The 17,757-nt window shown below is 45.4% G+C and overlaps 3 protein-coding genes across 9 annotated transcripts in view; 2 read left to right on the forward strand and 1 right to left on the reverse strand.

The window, feature by feature from the left end:
- Window positions 1-204: 204 nt before the first annotated feature.
- Window positions 205-3,919, forward strand: LOC116850164. The gene is made up of 5 exons (XM_032828125.1): window positions 205-352; window positions 580-662; window positions 2,292-2,494; window positions 3,472-3,591; window positions 3,705-3,919. Exons 1-5 carry the CDS (start codon window positions 269-271, stop codon window positions 3,836-3,838), a joined length of 624 nt encoding a protein of 207 aa, XP_032684016.1. The 5' UTR covers window positions 205-268; the 3' UTR covers window positions 3,839-3,919.
- Window positions 3,920-4,072: 153 nt separating this feature from the next.
- LOC116850147 lies at window positions 4,073-9,707 on the forward strand. The gene is made up of 8 exons (XM_032828097.1): window positions 4,073-5,693; window positions 6,124-6,279; window positions 6,654-7,004; window positions 7,139-7,306; window positions 7,414-7,622; window positions 8,676-8,844; window positions 8,923-9,082; window positions 9,292-9,707. The coding sequence occupies exons 1-8, from the start codon at window positions 5,622-5,624 to the stop codon at window positions 9,702-9,704; spliced, it is 1,698 nt and encodes a 565-aa protein (XP_032683988.1). The 5' UTR covers window positions 4,073-5,621; the 3' UTR covers window positions 9,705-9,707.
- LOC116850146 (G protein-coupled receptor kinase 1) overlaps window positions 8,482-17,757 on the reverse strand; it is a 50,892-nt gene continuing 41,616 nt past the window's right edge. The window contains exons 3-17 of one of the 7 annotated variants that reach the window (XR_004379264.1): window positions 17,452-17,528; window positions 15,486-15,559; window positions 15,274-15,375; window positions 14,742-14,816; window positions 14,591-14,652; window positions 14,429-14,480; window positions 14,154-14,345; window positions 13,758-14,083; window positions 13,439-13,613; window positions 12,975-13,352; window positions 12,809-12,863; window positions 12,466-12,614; window positions 12,276-12,368; window positions 10,348-12,201; window positions 8,482-9,629 (exon numbers count right to left, since the gene is read on the reverse strand). Coding sequence is in view for 4 of the 7 variants with exons in the window: in XM_032828093.1 (XP_032683984.1) it covers window positions 12,043-12,201; window positions 12,276-12,368; window positions 12,466-12,614; window positions 12,809-12,863; window positions 12,975-13,352; window positions 13,439-13,613; window positions 13,758-14,083; window positions 14,154-14,345; window positions 14,429-14,480; window positions 14,591-14,652; window positions 14,742-14,816; window positions 15,274-15,375; window positions 15,486-15,559; window positions 17,452-17,528 (1,969 nt within the window). In the remaining 3 variants the exon portion in view is untranslated. The other 6 variants (XR_004379265.1, XM_032828094.1, XM_032828093.1 and 3 more) reach the window with 6 other exon arrangements.

The raw sequence follows: 17,757 nt of genomic DNA on the forward strand, positions 1-17,757 counted from the left end.
TCAATCACTCGACTCGTACATTTAGGAGGGTTTTCACTTCTCAATGGCGACCGTAAAATGGCGGCGGGCGGCGATGGGAAACAACAAGCGCAGCCGCGCCGGGCGCGCCCCCTAACACTCACTGCCGCAGTTCCAGTCCCCGTCGACGGCTACCGCCGTCGCTGTTACCGTTGCCGTTGCTGCTACCACCACCACCGACACCACTGCTGCTATTGCTGCTGACAACACCGTGTGCACGGCTGCGACGACGACGACGAGTGCGGAGAAGATGGCGGCGCTCATCAGGCATGGCTTGCTCGCCAACGCTCTCAAGAGTACCTCGATCACCGTACGCACCGCCACCACTAACAAGGTCAGTCAATCACACTCCCTACACGCACGCACAACACGGAACACGACGCGCGCACTCGCGAGACTCACCACGTCACACGACGCACGCCGACGATGAGAGCGATCGCGATAACGACGATGAGGACGACGACCGAGTCAGCGGCTCCGTCGCTGCAGCAACGGACTCGGCACGAGCACGGCTAGTCGACACGCGCGCCACTGACACCAACGAGATCGTCATTTTTTCAGGCGAAAGAGTTTCGTCGCGAGAGGCGTCTGATGGACGTGAGGGCGAGGATCAACGCCGTCCGGGATTCCCTGGGTGCGCGTGGGTAAGTACAATCTTATCCGCGATTCGCGCCTCGCGTCTTCGCCGAATGGTGAAACTCGCGTACTTACGTTGCCGCTGCCTGACTGACGGGGCTCACACCGCGGCCATATTAGTCCGCCGCCACTACCGCCGCGCCTCGGCCAATCTGGCGGATCTTACAGGTCTCCAGTGCCGTATCATTTGCGGGCGCTCTTGTCGCCCGCGAGAAAGTGCAGGCACTTTTTTTCTTTCATGCGCTCGCAACGCATCCGGCGCACGAGTCAGGGCAGTTTGCCCTCCGGAGATTGCCGTTTTCAAGCCGAGAGAATTCGCTGCGTCGCACAGAACTACTTTATTGGCTGCGTGTTATTCCGGAAGATATCCTGGGTAACATGCGACCGGTACAAGTGTAAGCACCTTTTACTCTGCGTTTGGCAGAGTACGTACGCATCCGGTATGTGACAGGACGGCTTGTCCTCGGCGAATCATTGGAATCACAGTCCGGCGAGGAATGTTGCGTTACGCAAAGTCATTTTGTCGATTACGTGTCGCCTGATGAAGATATTTTGGATCATTTGTAGCCAATACAAAATGGCTCGACGTGATAATGCTTCTTGCTGGAAAATAGTTGATATATTTTTTCCCTAAGATTACAAAACGTCCTCGTTTGAGAGAAATTTGAAGATCCGTGGTATGTGTGAACTGTGAAGATTTTTTTTGGGGGGAAATTTTTCTCAAAAGGATGTTTCAAGAGTCCTGCTGGACGTACCAGGAACTCGTGGAGGAGAATGTTTCCTTCGAGGCGAGCTCGATGCGAGACACTCGGCGACCGTTGCGAAATCGCCGGCACTGGCCGGCACCGATCGTAACGTTTTATTTCCTGGGAAAGCGCGCGATGGCAGCACCGTACAATCAGTGGACATCGATCTCCGTTCCCCCTCCTTTCCTTCGTGGCACGTCCCCGCCTCCCTTGGCCGCCACCGTCGTGTGCGGCGCGTCACGTCGGATGTCGTCGCGAAAGAGCAATCTTTTCGCAGCTGCGAAAAGTTTTGCGCGAGTTTCGTTGTACGGGGCGACGATGTCGGGGACTCGACACCGCGGCGAAGACGCGTCCGTTTGGCGAGAAACGCGACGGATACGCGAGAACAATTCTCCCCGTTCTGCCCGCCCACTCTCATCTCGTCGTTTTTCTCCCGCCGGATATTAAATCGATGAGCTTATCTTGAGACGGTCTTGAGGAACCCGAATATTATTCGTCGCGCGAAGGCCGCGGGATTCCATGAAGTCTCAGTTTCTCCGCGACACGGACATGTCTGAGAACAGCTTCTGCGAGACTCCGTTTCGCGAAAAATTCAAAGATACATCGTATAAAATTCGTTGCGAGTTAGACGCATTCAAATCGCGCGCGAGGCGATAATTGTCTTTTTGCCGATATTTCATACCCCAGACAGCACAAAAGTTTCAGGGAACATCTCGAGGACGTTCTTAGGATATAGAAAGTCCTCTGGACGTCTTTGGGACGTACTTTGAAAGTATGCGATGTCTGGGACTGGACGATCGAGATTTCTCGCGTTACAAGTCTCTTCAAGTACGTGATCGACGGAGCGATCATGAAATCGCGCCACATCGTGTGCACGAATACACTTTTCAGATTTCTGAGGCCACAAAGGGGTTATGAGCCACCTGAGGACGCGACCGTGAGATTCGACAAGATCTGCGGAAGTCAAGCGATCTCTCCGGACGACGACGTCAAACTTGAGGATCCTCATCTGCGTTTTAAACTCTTGGTCGCCTGCGAGGAGGAGTTCGAACATAACGTGCCGAATTCGCTGCTTTACACCATCGAAAATATCGGTTAGCGATCTCTGCACTTCGCGTGAAAATAGATCTAAAGAAGATTGATCAAGCAATGCTTGGACACGTACCTGAGCATTCTTATTGTTTTGATCTTTTAAATATGCTGAGAGACAAATATCTGAGAAAATTTTAAAAAATATTTATTAGATGGATGTTAATAATATATTTATCTGAATCTAAATTCTTTTATTTAAGTAGAATAAACAATTTCTCTCGTGAAAAACTAAGACTTTAAGAAAATGTCTATTTTCTTATTTGAGAAATATTTTTTCTCAGTGTAAAAATATATATGTTATATATTAGTGTAAGTAAATATCTGTCATTACTAATGTATGTCATAAATTTATGTCATAAATGTCATTACTATCCACCGAATAAATATTTTATATTTTTTGGATATTTCTTCTCTCATACTTGAACTTTTAACATATATAGAACACATGTATATAAATTGAATATGCACATATATTCTGTATTAAAAATTTAACAAAAATGAAATTTAATGAGTATTTAAAGCAAGAATGTATGTACATATAGAAAGCAAGAATGTATGTACATATATTGAATACATACATACACTAAGAGAAAATGTACGTAAGAAATAGTACATATTTATACATTTGATGTTTATTAATGTGACAAATTTACTTAAATCTAAATTCTTCTAATTAAATAGAACAAATGCTTTTAGGAAAATTTGAAGTTTTCTTTTAAAGTTTTGAGAAAATATATATTTCATTTTTTGAAAAATATTTTATATTAATACAAGTAAATATATGCTGTTAGTACCAATTAAATAAATATTTACTATTTTTTACCTTTCAACACCGAATATACAGTATATATTGAATATATATACATATCTTGAAAGTTTAAATATTTTTATTTAAAGGCTAAAACAATAAGAATCTCCAGAGTTGGGTATCCGTGCAGACATTGGTATTTTTATAACCGAATGCGCATAAATTTCGCAGGGGACTTGAGACAATTTTATCTGACACCGGTCGACTGCACGACACCGTACGAGGCGTTGGGTAGGATACAGTTGCCCAAGAATTTACATGTTCAACAGGAATATCACAGGTTCCATCCGGGTGAGACACGCATCTTGCATACATCATTTATCGTATATTATTATTATTACTATTCGTTCATCGCATCGACGCGCGATTACGAACATTCTCATCACTGTTATTTTCCCCGACAGACACCGACACTATGTTCAATGGCAAGACCGCCTTTCCGCAAAGCTCCACTATCGTGACCGGCCTCAAGTATAAGAAAAAATATCCCGGACACCGACAGGGAAATCCGCACTTGGACGAGATGATGAAAATCTGAACTGTATCGTTGATAAATCAATGTCGGCTGTAGCGGCAAGGAGTGGAAGTTTGAGGCAATAAAATTATTACTATAACACGAGCTGTGTGGAATTCAGACGCAAAATCGGAAGCGCAATCTCATCGATCGCTCCGCGAGTATACGGAGCGATATTTCTGGTCCCCTCATATCGACGGGTTCCGTGGAAATTAACAGTCGCGGCGCATCGCGTAATTGAGGAGCTCTTTCCCCCGGGGGAGCGCTTGAAACGCGTACCTTTTGAGAAAAGTCGAGATTACGGGCGCAGAAAATACGGTGAGCTTTCCAACTTGACGACAGACTCGTTGTTTCTTTCTTTTTCTTTCACGCGCGAGCTGAATAAGTTTTCCAATTCGCACTGTGACAAAAGTTTTTCGCAACTCTGAAACGCAGGAATCAGGTGAATACACAACTGGGATTTCTTAAGAGGGCCTACTGATTAACTAATAACAATTGGAATTCACGGAGTTCAGTTTGACGTAAATAAGATCGGAGAAATATTCGGCACGTGCGTTTACATACGTCGAACAATATTACCCTCTCATGATTTAATTATTCTCTCACTAACTTTCAAAGCACGGCTCTGATTGGTCTCTCGAGGCTCCTGCATCCTCGTCTTGATAGATGACGTCAGAAGCGAGGAAACGTTTCCCCGAAATTCTTGCGGAATACACCGAATTGAAAAGTTACGTTCGCAAAATGTTACTTGTGATCGAGTGAGCACATTTGTAAGATATTCCGAGAACTCTCCTTTTACTCCAGCAATCGATGAATAGCCGTACAATTGACGTGACAAAAGCGTGAGGAAAGGTAGACTGAAAAGAAATGCGTGTCACGTTGACTTTACGGTTATATATTGACTGTCGAAATAAGAGGTCAGTTTTTGGGTTACTTCACAAATGTGCTGAGTCGATTTCAAGGATCACTTCACGGATGTATCCTATAAAATACGCTCACCACAGATTCGAGAAGAGCTCCCCAGCAAACACCAAGTTAACAGTTAACACCAGTTTAACAGTTACATAACTGTTAGTTATAATTTCCTCATTCAACAATGTAAATGCAATATAACGCGTGTGTCATAAAACAGTCACATTGTTGAGTAGGAAATTATAACAGTTGTGTTACTGTTACTTGGTGGTTGCTGGGTCATCATCATGTAATCGAAAGAACTATTAGTCATCTTTACAAGAATATCGTAAAATTTCATCGGGGTAAAAGTTGCTTCGATTCTATGTATTGGGTGAATCGAATTCTTGTCTCGATTTAACATTCCCGATCGATTCACCAAACAGTGAAGCCCCACTACCTGGGATTCAGAGTGTAGTTTGATAGATCTGATGCTCGTGATGAAAAGGCTGACGCGGCAAATTCGCAGATACGCAAATTGTGAGATACTTGAAGCGAGTGTGATATTTACTTAAGCATAGGGTGTGCTTCTACGTGCGCGCGGATCGCGTGCCACGTACTGCGACCTGTGGCATGTGCTGTGCGGCAACGTAACTTCGACCTGATCGACCCATCGGCCACGCGTAGCAACGTGTTGATGATGCAGTATCGACGGGCAAGAACAGGCAAACGGAGCGCGATTTGTTTGCACACACATACACAGAGAAAGAGAGAGAGAGAGAGAGAAAGAAAGAGCGAGTGCCGCAGCGGCGGTGGCGCAGTGGCCGTTACATTTTAACCCGGCGAGCAGTCCGTCCCCGTCTGGTGGAACGTTAAAAAATACATCGTTTGATAAAGCGCTGAAATAATAATCGCGATGCCCGGGATTGCGAGCGCGACCGGTCTCATGTCCGCGCGAATTCGACCAATTCACCGGCCGAAACCGAAGGTAAATAGAAATCACGAGACCTGTTCTATTTCGTGAACAACTTCCTGAACGAGTTCATATACATACAGAGAAAAATATCACTCTATTGTTGAGAAAAAAGCAATTACTCAGTAATTTTACTTTCTTTTGAGAAATGGTTATTTTCAATAAAGAATATTTTCTCGATAATAGTCTTCAAATATCGCTCATCATAAATTTCGGGAAAGCACATTATCATGTAGAGGAAAAATTTATTTTTTACTGTAAAACTTTATCGAAAAAAAAACTTCGCTCAATTCCATTTTGCAATTGAGTATACCAATTTAGGAAGTTCTTTGAAAAAGAACAAGCTGTGCGAGTGAATCGCGTGCTGTGCGAACGCGCGCACATACGATTCCTTTTTAGTGTCTCGTTATTAATTTATTAAGAGATCACGTATGCGTTCACGTAGAACGTGGAATTGTCGGGCTGCGCGAAAGCGGCGCCGTTCGCCCTGCGACCGTTCGCCGGTCTCTTCAATCCCTATCCCTACGGCTGCTCGGTGCTGTGCAACCATCCGGCGGATTGCGAGGCGAAGGAGGTGGTGCGGCGCGCCAAAGACTCATGGGTGAGAAAGATACACGCAGAAAAATGCAGTTCTAAAGTTAGAAAAAATGTTCTATTCGACGAGATCTTTCTTTTAAATTATTGCTCGATGTAAGTTAAAATATTCTTGAAGAGAACAAATTCTTCATTTGAGTAAATGCTAATGAGTTTTCTTCTCAAATTTGTGATTGGTGTATTTTATGATGCGTATATCTATTGTCAAGAAAGTATTCTTACTTAAAGATTGTAACCGTTACTTAAGAGAAGAGAAGTAAACTAAGCAACCGCTTTTCTCAGCACTAGAACGACACTTTTCTGTGTGTACGTTTGCAGTTTCGCGAATGCTAGCGTATAAATTTTAAACAGCTTTTCCCAATTGTACTTCTCCCCAATTAGGCGACCGAGGGGAAAGCGCTGCTGCTGCCGGAGGAGATGGAGATGATACGGACGAGTCTGATGGCGATCGCAGGCGGCGGGGGCGGCAGCGGAGGCGGCGGCGAGGCGGCTGGAAATGTCGGAGGTGGCGATGGTTGCAATATCGAAGCGACGACCGTGCCCGAGGAGCTCTTCCGGAAATACACGGAGACCGACTCGCGACCTCCGACCCCGGCACCCACGCTTGCCAGTGGGCCGGCGTTGACCAATCGCGCGACGACCCAGGAAGATTTACCGGCGACCTGCAATCCGCGCGAACGCACCACCCTGGTCCTCGATCTTCGTGCTGCGAATTCGCAGCAGCAGCAAGTGGTCGGTAGACGTGTTGTAGCTCGCTGAGGGTGTGCAGACCGAGAATGTGCTGCAGTCGAATGCGAGGTGTTATTTGCCGCTATCGCTTTCCTTCCGGCTTTCCTCACTCGAGGATTCGCTCGCTCGGCTTTCAGGAGAGCGAGACCTTCAGCTGGCATGCGCTTACGCTCGAGCCGCCGCCGACGCCACGGAAGAGCGAGATATTCATCTGCAAGCCGATCCCGCGACCGCAACATTCGTCGACGGCACCCGCGCCACCTCCTCCGTCGCCTCCTTCGCCCATCGCTGAAAGATGTGAAACGGTAAGTTCACTTGCTTCCAGGTATCGCGAGAAACCGCCGTGCTCTCATCGCCCGAGATCGTTCTGTCCTTCGGTAAATAACGTTACCGTCGCCAATACGGCTGAAAGAGTTTGTCCAGGGACGACGGAGCGAGGGAGGAGGCCGATAGCGGCAGCAGCGAGCGACCCATAATTATTCGAAGACGGGGAAAGCGGTTGCGTAAAAGAAAGTGTAGGAGGGGCTCTACGTACGGCCAACAAACGGAAGTTCGCGATCTGCTCGAGCCCACGGTGACGCAGGTCTCGCAGATTGGTGGAGACGGATCGAGACGGCCGTCGTTAGTATATCCACACAAATATACGTTTACAAATTATATCGACGAAAAGCATTGTAACTACCTTCTCAATTGAAATCATTCTCTCTCATCTTAGATGAGTCACTTCATAGTAACATGTCTCGCAGAACTTTGTCGTAATTGTGACACGCGTGTCGTTAAAATTATATACAATATACTCATTTTTTTTTTACTAGGAGAATCAAGAAAGAACGAAGAACACATTGAGAGAAAGAAATATTTATTCGCGATGGATATTAATTATACGAATTAACTAAAAATTTCTTTAAAATTAGAAAATATATTTTTTCTTATGAAAGCTTCTTATGAAAGCAATCGTTTATTCTATTTTAGGCTTCTGATCCCACTGCTGCGGAACACTGAGTTGATGACGTCAGAAGCGAGAACATGCATGCGAAAAATTCTTGTCCGCCATATTCAAATAACAAGATATTTGTATAGAAGAACGCTTCAAATAGCATACTTGCAAAATATTCCGAAGATTATTATTTCCCTTTAACAGTCGATAAACAGCCCTAAAAATTACCGTGGCAAAATTACAAGAAGAGATAGATTAAAGAGAAGAGTTGCGTGTCGATGTTAATTTTTTAAAGCTATTTATTGACTATTAATGGAAAAGGATAATTTTCAATTAAAAAATGGATAATTTTCAATTAATGGAAAAGAAGCATTTTAAAAGTATTTTCAAGCTATGTGTGAAGTGTTCTTTCATACAAATATATTTTTATTTGAAAATAGCACGCAATTTTTAGCATGCGTTTTCTCGCTTCTGACGTCATTAATCCATTAGTTCCGCAGCAGTGAGACCAGGAGTCTTAAACAAATGAATTTAGATTGAATATGTTATTAGTACCCATCAAATAAATATTTCTTTATTTTTTGGATATTTTTTTTCTCAGTGTACAAATGAGATTTTTCCACAAATAAGTTTCCAAGCGGTTACAATACTTTTCACTGGCGCCGTGCACATTTCTGTTCATATCGAATGAAAAGTCCATTGATTACGAGAAAAGTTTTTTGACAAAAACGCAATAGGGTTCATACAACAAATACAGCCGAAGCTGATGGTGTGGCGTCTCCCAAGAAGACACCCGCGCCAGCAGCGACTTACACGATGCCTTCGAGTTTCCTGGCACCTGACATTTTGAAGCACTTGTGGAGGGAACTGGATCGCGACAAGGTAGAGGCGGAATTTTCGATCAAAGTGAGTACAACGAATGTAACATCTTTGCGGACAAGCTCTTGCCTTCTCCTCTAGCGCGAAATAATTCAACTGTCTTAGAGACGGATCGCCCTAGAAGAAGCGCTACGAGTGAAAGGCGATGTTTCCTACTCGCGTGTATCTCGCCTGGCCAATACTGGTCTGTCAGCGCAAAACGCACCCCGAATATTCTCCCGTCAAGCGGCGCGTTTCGAGTTACTCGACAGTCAGAGTCTTCGTGGTGCGTATGAATATTTTCAGTCATGTTTTTTTTTTCATTATTCGGAAGCACTTACAATAAGGGATAGAGTAGAATTCTCAATCAAGGCGAGCAAAAGTCTATCGTCTTGACAGATGAATCCCTTCTTACTTGTACTGAACAATTCGCTTATCGCTTTATCGGAAGATCATTGAAAGATCAAGCGCTGTCAGGAGCTACGATCGTTGCAGGATTAACGCCTTTGCGGTACCTCAGCAAGCACGTGTGCGTCACGTCGGGTAGGAAGCTGATATTCGGCCGGATATTCGCTAAATTCAACGAGGAGACGTCGCAAGGAGAACGACGTATCTCGCCGAACGATGTCGAAGAGGCTCTTCAGGAAGTGGTCGGGAAGGCGCTGACGGACGAGCAGCGGTCTTATCTGAGGACCGTGATAGGAGAGATAACGGAGTCGTTGAACTTCAGGGAGTGGTGCGGGTTATGCGCCGCCGTCGAGAGGCTGCTGTGTCCTCTTCCGTCGAAGGTAAGCGATCCGCCGACGTGGCTCGAGAGAGCGGACTTCGAAGCTCTGGAACGGAGACTCAAATCAGCCGAGGTGGATTCTACGTTGGCGTTATTGTTGAAGGAGATTTGTGACAGATAAAATGATGCGTTTCTAATGCATATTCTTTTTTCTTTATCACAGTGATTACTAATTCTATAATGTATTGTAAGTCTCCACGACGTGTTTAATAGTTATGATTATTATTTAATATGTGTAAACTTAAAATAAAACTTCATGGTTCTACAAATGAACCCTGTATACATGTATATGTATGTATATGTATACACACACACACATATATATATACATCTTTCGACCTTTTTTGCACAGTAATTGTACGATAGACTTTGATATTCCAAGCGAAGACATATACAAAAGTATGAGTGTCACTTCGTTCATAGTAAGCTACGAATGATGACTCTATTACGAGATATCTACTATTATTCACTCGTTAACATGCGTAACTATTACGTCGAAATGAAATCGGCCGTCCACAAATGCACTAAATTTCGATCGTGTTTTTTTTTCTTTCTATCTTTCTTTTTGTTCAATATAAAAAATGGACCGTGATTCTCAATTTCCTCTCGTCGACGCTGATATGTAATTCATTCTCGCAGAACTCTGCAATATAGGTCGGACGTTAATTAATTTCACGTGCATCGCTCGCGCGATGCGTCGCGATGAGGCAACACGATTACGATCCGTTTGAACGTAATTTAATGCAAAGATCACGAATACTTACTCGCCCTTAGCGTCGATCTATTGACAACACGAGATGCAGGACGAAAGAAAGCTCTTCAATCTACGTTCATCGCACATTTTATTGCCAGAGCGGATTCGCGTCCACATCCACTCGAGCGTACACACGTTGGCGTCGGTACTCGATCCACTTTTCTTTTTCTTTTTTGGCTAATATACAAACGAGTTCTCTGGTTCGTACTTTCTTCCTTTCTCTCTCTCCCTTTCACTCCCTTTCATTCTCGCACTTAACAACATAATAAATAATGGATCACTTTTGTTATCGCAGGGATAATATAAAACCGGTGTGTCCGTATGTATGTGTGTCTGCATTAGTAAATAAATTAAGTAAACAAAAGCGGTACACTCGTCTGCACAATGAGGTGCGTGCACACTTTCTACGATAAAGGGAACGCATCAAATGGTCAGGATTGCGTTACTCGTGGGCTTGCATGTGTATGACAGAAGCCAAAGTGATAGCATACAAGACATTCAACAACATTCAACTTGCAGTGACAACTGCACCGGAGGATTCAGGAAAATATATTTCTGTCATATTTTTAACCATCAGGCGTAATAAATTGACCGCTATTTATATTATCTACTATTATTCGAGTTTTATAACCGATTACTATGCAAGCCCGTAAGCAATGATTCATAACCGTATGATGCGCTCCAAGTTTCATTGGAATAAAATGTGTGCAGCCAAGCGTTGTGCAGACAAGCGTACACTCATTTGCGAAATGGTTTGAATGCATCTTCTTCGACGCACTTCAGCACGTAGGCGACTTTCAGTGGGAGGAATTGTTCTCTAGCAACTTTCTCAAGACAGATTCTTCAACTGGATGTCGGGTGCACTTTGAAATATGTACAAAAAAGTGTCCAAACCGTTTGGCAAACGAATGTACACGACGCGTAGAAGTAATAAGAGTACGGGGATCCGCGTGGTACTAGTACTTCGTCGGAATAATACGCTATCGGGGGTGTCTCGTGTTCTCCGTGCCGATTGAATTTTTGTTCATCACCCGATGACGTCGGCGTCGTCAGGCTTTCTCTTGGGGCTCGGTCGCTGCTAGTCACTACGTCACATTGCACATACAACTAACGTACAAATATAACGATGCCTACGCGCGAGTCGCGCCAGTGACCAGAAGAGCCGCGGATTAGATGTGTGTGTGTCTCTCTCTCTCTCTCTGTGTATGCGTGTGTTGTATATATCTGTGTGTGTGTGTGTGTGTTCGTGTGGGCGCGCGCTTGCTCGCTCGCGCGCGCCTACCTGCTTGTGGCCCTGGGAACGTACGTACGCGCGATGTACGATACACTACTTGGCTAAAGTCTCTATGATACAGCGCAGCGCTATCCGCCGTACACACAACGGGACTTCCGCGGGACGTTTCGCGCGTTTCTGAGTTTGTGCCAAGAGAGAGAGGGATCATCGTCATCCGCTTACGTCGTGAGCGGCGAGTCGAGAGGCGAGAGCTACTTCCTCCGTGGGAGGAAGATGCGCGTGGCACTACCGTGTGCCGTCGCCGTTACTCATAGGAGACGCCTTTCTTAATGCTTCTCTTCTTCTTGTCGTCTCCGCTGCGCGCTCTCCGTTACCCGTTTAGTATAAAAAAAGTTGCTGCTGCTGCTGCTGCTGCGGGGCAGTGGGACTGGTGGAGTATGACGGTGCGTCGCACTTGACAGCGACAATGGGCTAGTTGCCGTTCGTGGATCGCTGCGTCGCCGGGATCAAGGCGTCCCGCTCAGTCCCGTAGATCTTGCCCGCTTTCCTTGCCATATTGCCGAGCATCTCCATTGAGCATTTGTGCGCCGATCTCAACGAGAGCGCCCATTCTTTCAAGCTTATCTCGTCCTAGGGACAGACACATTTTAAAAGGCAGGGTTGCGTCGCCAGCGACAGAAACAAAATCGAAAGGATTCACTCACAGCATTTGTAAGTACGATCTTCGCGTCTCTCGTACGTACTACGATGCACTGTTCCCCTTTCACGTGCTGCAGATCCGCCCCAACCTCCTCGACCTGAAGGAAAACGAAGAAGCTGATTAGCTCTCTCTTTCTCTCTTCTCATCGTGTATGATCGAACGCGACGAACAGAATGCGTGTGAGGGACGCTTACCTGATCAAGAAACACGAGCTCGGGCTTAGTTGCGGACTCTGGATGTAACTCTAACCGATTCGGGTAGAGTTTCGCGTAGCGTGTCTGCCATGTGCTCGCAAACGGGCCTCCCAATTTCCTTATGTAGCCGTGTAATATACAATCCGAGCCTGCAAGAAGCACGAGTCATCGGCGCTGCATTGATACGCTCTCGAGTGACGTCTTAGAATGGAGTTATCTAACCAGGCAGACAAGCAGCTCTCTTTGCGTAAGAGAGAGAGAAAGAGACGCAGAGCGAGAGGCGCTCAGCTATTTTACAACACACATCAATACACAATACTCTTTTCATCACAGACACACTTACCCTTTTCATCTGCGTCAAAGTGTTGCTTCTGCTTCGCCTTCTTCTTATTTTCCAGCTGCAACGCAATAGATGATGACAGCGCGCGCGCAAATACATGATGGCGAGTTGCAAGCGAATGACGAATAGAAATACATTGGATTGTTAAGATGAATTATTTATCGCGTACCTTGTCCGCCTCGTTATTGATTGTCTCAAACACAGTCTCGGCTACTTCAGCCTGCCATCTCTCTGAGATGACTAGAGCAAAGTTTTTGTATAGATCCTGATCCGCGTCGGTCAACTTGATACCTTTCGTGTCCTCCTCGTCGAAAGAGCCGATGTCGAAGGCATCCGCGGCGTTGACCTCGCCGCGCGGCGGTATTAAGGGCGGCGTGTACTTCTGAAGATACACCTGCTGCCAATCGATACCGCTGAAAAACGGGTGTTCCTTAAGCTCATCCGCGCCGTTTCCACGGCAGCCGAGCCGATTGTTGATGTCTCGTTGAAGCAGACCTTCTAACAGTGACCGTAACTCCCGCGAGAACGTCTCCGGCAGCTCCACGTTCTGCAATGGATGCGAGTGACATGTTAGTATGCAAGACTGAAGCGAGTCGTCGAGCGTGCGAGTCCCCAAGATCCTTCTCAACTTACCATGGTTAACGTCATACGGTCTATCTCGTGCTTGTCCTTGGTCTTGTGTTGTCTGAATGGGCTGTGTCCTTTCAGTAGCTTGTACAGCATACAGCCGAATGAAAACCAGTCTGCGCTCGAGTCGTACGCGGTACCCTTCGAGAGTACCTCCGGTGCCATGTATCCGTGCGTGCCGCTGTGATAAAAATATTCATAGAGAGAAGAAAGAGAGAGAGAGAGAGAGAGAGAGAAAGCGCGCGCGAGTTAGAGCACCTTGCGTCATCATACGCCGAGGATCGTTTTCTACTACTCCTTCTTGGCTGGACAAGATTATACTCACACGCTCGCATGCGGTTTCTTTTTGGAGAAGTCGCATGCCAATCCTAGATCCGATATCCTCACGTGGCCATGCTCGTCCAGCAGTATGTTCGCCGGCTTGAGATCGCGATAAACGATGTACCTGCGATGCATGTGTTCCAAGCCCAGTATCACCTCCGCGGCGTAGAACTTCATTTCCGGCTCATTAAAGACACCGTGTTGGCTCAGGTGGTAGTGCAGGTCGCCGCCGTTCATCAGGTCCAGTATGAAGCACAGCTTATCGGCCGTGTGAAATGCGTACGTCATACATACTATGAACGGACAGTCCATCTGCGGATGACGATGGATCTGCGTGAAATCCCGTGCACGTCCGTGATTCACGGGCTTAGGTAACCACGGCGAAGGTAAACACACTCACCCCGGTGCTGACTAGCGAGAGCATTATCCTTTCGTTGAGCGCTAACGTTTCGCCCTGCTTCATCTTAATGCGTTTTTTATCCAAGCATTTCATGGCGTACATCTTGCCGGTGTCCGCTTTCCGGCAACCGTACACTTCGCCGAAGCCGCCCCTCCCGATTATCCGATGCACGCTGAAGTCGCTCATCGTCAGCTGCAATTTCATTATACACATGACACTATTCGATCTTAGAAGATACGTCTCCTCTGATGTGTGACTGATGAGTGTGTTTATACCTGGATATTTAGCTCTAGATTCTTCCATTGGCAAAATCGGGTATACTTATCGCTGGAAACATATGCAAATATTTTTCAGACGTTACGTATATAACACGTTAACACGCGTGCACCTTTGACGGGCGCAAAGAGTATCTTTTCCAAGCTAAGAACTGTTTGTACCTTTCCAAAAACTTTTTAAACGGCTCCCCCCGCAGGTGATTGAAAATCTCCTCGATATACGGCTGCAAACAGAAAGACACTCTTCATCCACTTGTCATCGTTGCGCAGAAACGCGCACGCCGGCCAAAGCTGCGTGACAACGATCACCTACCTCGAACAAGTTGACTGGTACTTCATTCTTCATGAGATACTTGTGCACGTGTGACACCGCCTCCTGCGAATACTCCTGCAAAAGACAGATATGTCGCACGTATGTAGTAATTGCTCATTACAGAGACGACAACAGAGAATCCCTTTGTCGTCCTCGCATGAGTGTGATCGATGACTGAGGTTGAAAGGCTCCCGTTATTCGCGGAACGAAAACGTTCGAGAGGAATCAAGTCGAGATAAAAACACGTCATCATGTGACATGTCGTGAAATCCTCTCTTTCTCTCTGTTTTTCTATCTCTTTCTGTCTCTATCTGTCTGTCTGTCTGTCTGTCTCTCTCTCTCTCTCTCTCTCTCTTTCTCCTCTTCTCCTGTCTCTTTCTTTGCTTCACTATTTCTTGCCCAAAGATGACGTGACGTCTTCGATCACACGTCACGACGCGTTCGAGTGCTCGACAAAGAGAGATTCCTCCTCCATTCGGTCATCGCCGAGTCACGGCAGAGGAAGAACGAGCGAACGTGTCAGCTTACTCACGTGAGAATGCGCCAGCAACTCCTTCATAATGTAATTGTCGTAGATCTCCCTGGCGAGTTTTCTCCTGTCCTCCGGACATTCGAGCTTCTCGTACGCTTTGATCTACAATGCAGAAACGTAAGATGCCATTATGGAGTTGGCCCGGCGTCGACGCACCGCGCGACTGCTACTACTCGAACTTAACTAGTGTAGCGGGTTGTTAAAACACGAACCTCTTCGTAAAACCTAAGTTGCGGATTCGGTTCCTCCGCTACAGTCTCGCAGAAGTCTTTGAATAAAAGGTAACCTGGAAGTACACACGTGGAGTTTGGCTTGACATCGGCGAACTTTCAGTGATCAGTATCGTTTCGGCGCCGCGCCTAGCCGCGCCGCTCCATCGACTACGGGACGACGACGGCGAGGACGTCGCCATCACTACATCCTACTTTACGCGGAACGCAACAATTCCGCGCGGACGACATATGTATGCGCGCAAACTGTCGCGTGTCTGATAAAGGTAACGCCTTTTCCAGGTCATCTCCCAATCAATTCGCACGCGTCATTTCGCGACGGTAAAATCGGAATGAATTATTAAATCGCGTTGTTAATCGGGACTAATTTGCGATCGAGAATGAAAATACGACGCACGAATTAGCGTTTTATAACGCGATAACGAGGACACAGTGTGGCAAATACATTCAATTAGCGCGATTTATTAAAATGCGAATCGATTACTTCCGTCGGATTCGCGATGATGAATGCGCGCGACATTCACGTAGCCGCGCCGGGCCACTCATGACGAAGACGAATCGTAAGAGAATTATTCCGCGTACAATAACGCAACCGCGGCTATGTTTGCCTCATGAATAATGCATGCACGCATCTTATATATTTGCGTCAATCGGAAAGAATATGCTAATATCCAAGAGAAGCGGCACCGCATATACTGGACTGTTTTATTGAACACAAATAAAAACGGCGCGAGATACGGGATTATGTTGGTCTCATCGCCGCGCGCGCCTCCCGACAATCGTCCTCGCGAATTTACGAACCGACGGAGATCCTACACAGAGAAAAATATCATTCTATGGCTAGGCAAAGCGATTACTACTTTCCTTCTCTTGAGTAATGGTCATCTTCACAACACAAACAATACCTTCTTCATAGTAATTTTGAAATATATTCGCAAATTTTACTGCAATAACTACAAATTTGAAAAAAGCTCATTATTATATACGCAGAAGTAGAATTTACTCCCTTCACAAGAATATGTATTGTGAAGCTTTATCAAAGAAAAAGTCGGCTCGGCTTTATGCGGTAAGCAAACTGAATTTCTGTTTTAATTTAATATTCTTCATTGAAATGCTGAACTTACTAGCTTTCAGAATATATTTTGAATAAATTCGATGTTTATGATATATCCAAAAAAAAAAAATATATATAATGTTGTCTTTAGTGAAATCTTCTTATACATGGCCTCAGGAGGATTCCTCTAAAACCAAAAGGAAAAGCACAATATTCTTAAAGTTGGAGGAATTTCGGCTTTTATGTATAGTACAAGTCTTGTTTTTGACAGAGAAATGTCTTTTAGTACATTGAGAAAAGAGGTTAAAGAGAAAGGTTGCATGTCGCAGACAAGCAAAGATTACGATTATTTATTGATTGCTCAAACTAAAGGAAAGTATTCGAACTATTTCAATTGATTATTATTTCAATCGACAGTTCATTTCATTAAAAAAGGAATACTCTTTTGGCAAGAATGGTTTTTGCTTAGAATACGGGATTACAGGAAACAGTACCTTGCAACTAGATTTCTTATTTTTTGGGTGTTAAAATATTCTCCTTTTGATTTCAGAAGAATCTTCTTGAGGCCATATGTATAAGAGGATTCCGCCAAGAAGAAGATTATATTTTTTTCGGATGTATATCTGCGGATATATATGTATAAACCTGCGAAATACTTGGAACACGTAACATTAATTTGAATGCAGCATGTACCTTTCTGTGTGTACGCCAACTATACTCTGAGTTTCTTTGCTTTCTCGATGATCTCGAAGGATAATCGAAAGGCCCGCAAGAGTCGCGACGCGGACAAAGACGATAAGGGAGGAAAGAGAAGAAGAAGAAGAAGAAGAAGAAAGAGAAGAAGGAAAGCCGAGGGGGAGCTAGCTGACAGGATGGTTCTCTCGACTTACTCACCTAACATTTGATTAAATATTTTGTCGAAGTTCACTTCGTTCTTCTTCTCCAGATACTTGTGCATCACGCTCCGCACGCTGAAACAGAAAATACACTTCCATTAGCGTGTTGTGTGGTGCGTCGCGACGTGATCCGGCTTATCGACAGCGTCGTGCGCGCGCGGGAGGAATATATTAGCGCGCTCGGCTCGGCAGCGCAATTCGAAATTTCCATATGCCCCGCCGTATATCACCGCAAAATTGATCAATATGTAAAACACTAGAATTACAGCCATATAGTCCGTACGTCGCGCACGTATCGTCGTCG

Source organism: Odontomachus brunneus, unplaced genomic scaffold (assembly GCF_010583005.1).
Source record: "Odontomachus brunneus isolate Ranch 3 - 2012 unplaced genomic scaffold, Obru_v1 Obru_scaffold_134, whole genome shotgun sequence".
Lineage (NCBI taxonomy): Eukaryota > Metazoa > Arthropoda > Insecta > Hymenoptera > Formicidae > Odontomachus > Odontomachus brunneus.

Bases quoted from the DNA above. Each gene is read 5' to 3' on its own strand.
- LOC116850164 (XM_032828125.1), top strand. From the start codon at position 269: ATGGCGGCGCTCATCAGGCATGGCTTGCTCGCCAACGCTCTCAAGAGT. The intron at 353-579 runs GTCAGTCAATCA...TCATTTTTTCAG, and splicing joins GCACCGCCACCACTAACAAG to GCGAAAGAGTTTCGTCGCGA. The intron at 3,592-3,704 runs GTGAGACACGCA...TTTCCCCGACAG, and splicing joins ATATCACAGGTTCCATCCGG to ACACCGACACTATGTTCAAT.
- LOC116850147 (XM_032828097.1), top strand. From the start codon at position 5,622: ATGCCCGGGATTGCGAGCGCGACCGGTCTCATGTCCGCGCGAATTCGA. The intron at 7,005-7,138 runs GTCGGTAGACGT...CTCGGCTTTCAG, and splicing joins ATTCGCAGCAGCAGCAAGTG to GAGAGCGAGACCTTCAGCTG. The intron at 7,307-7,413 runs GTAAGTTCACTT...TACGGCTGAAAG, and splicing joins TCGCTGAAAGATGTGAAACG to AGTTTGTCCAGGGACGACGG.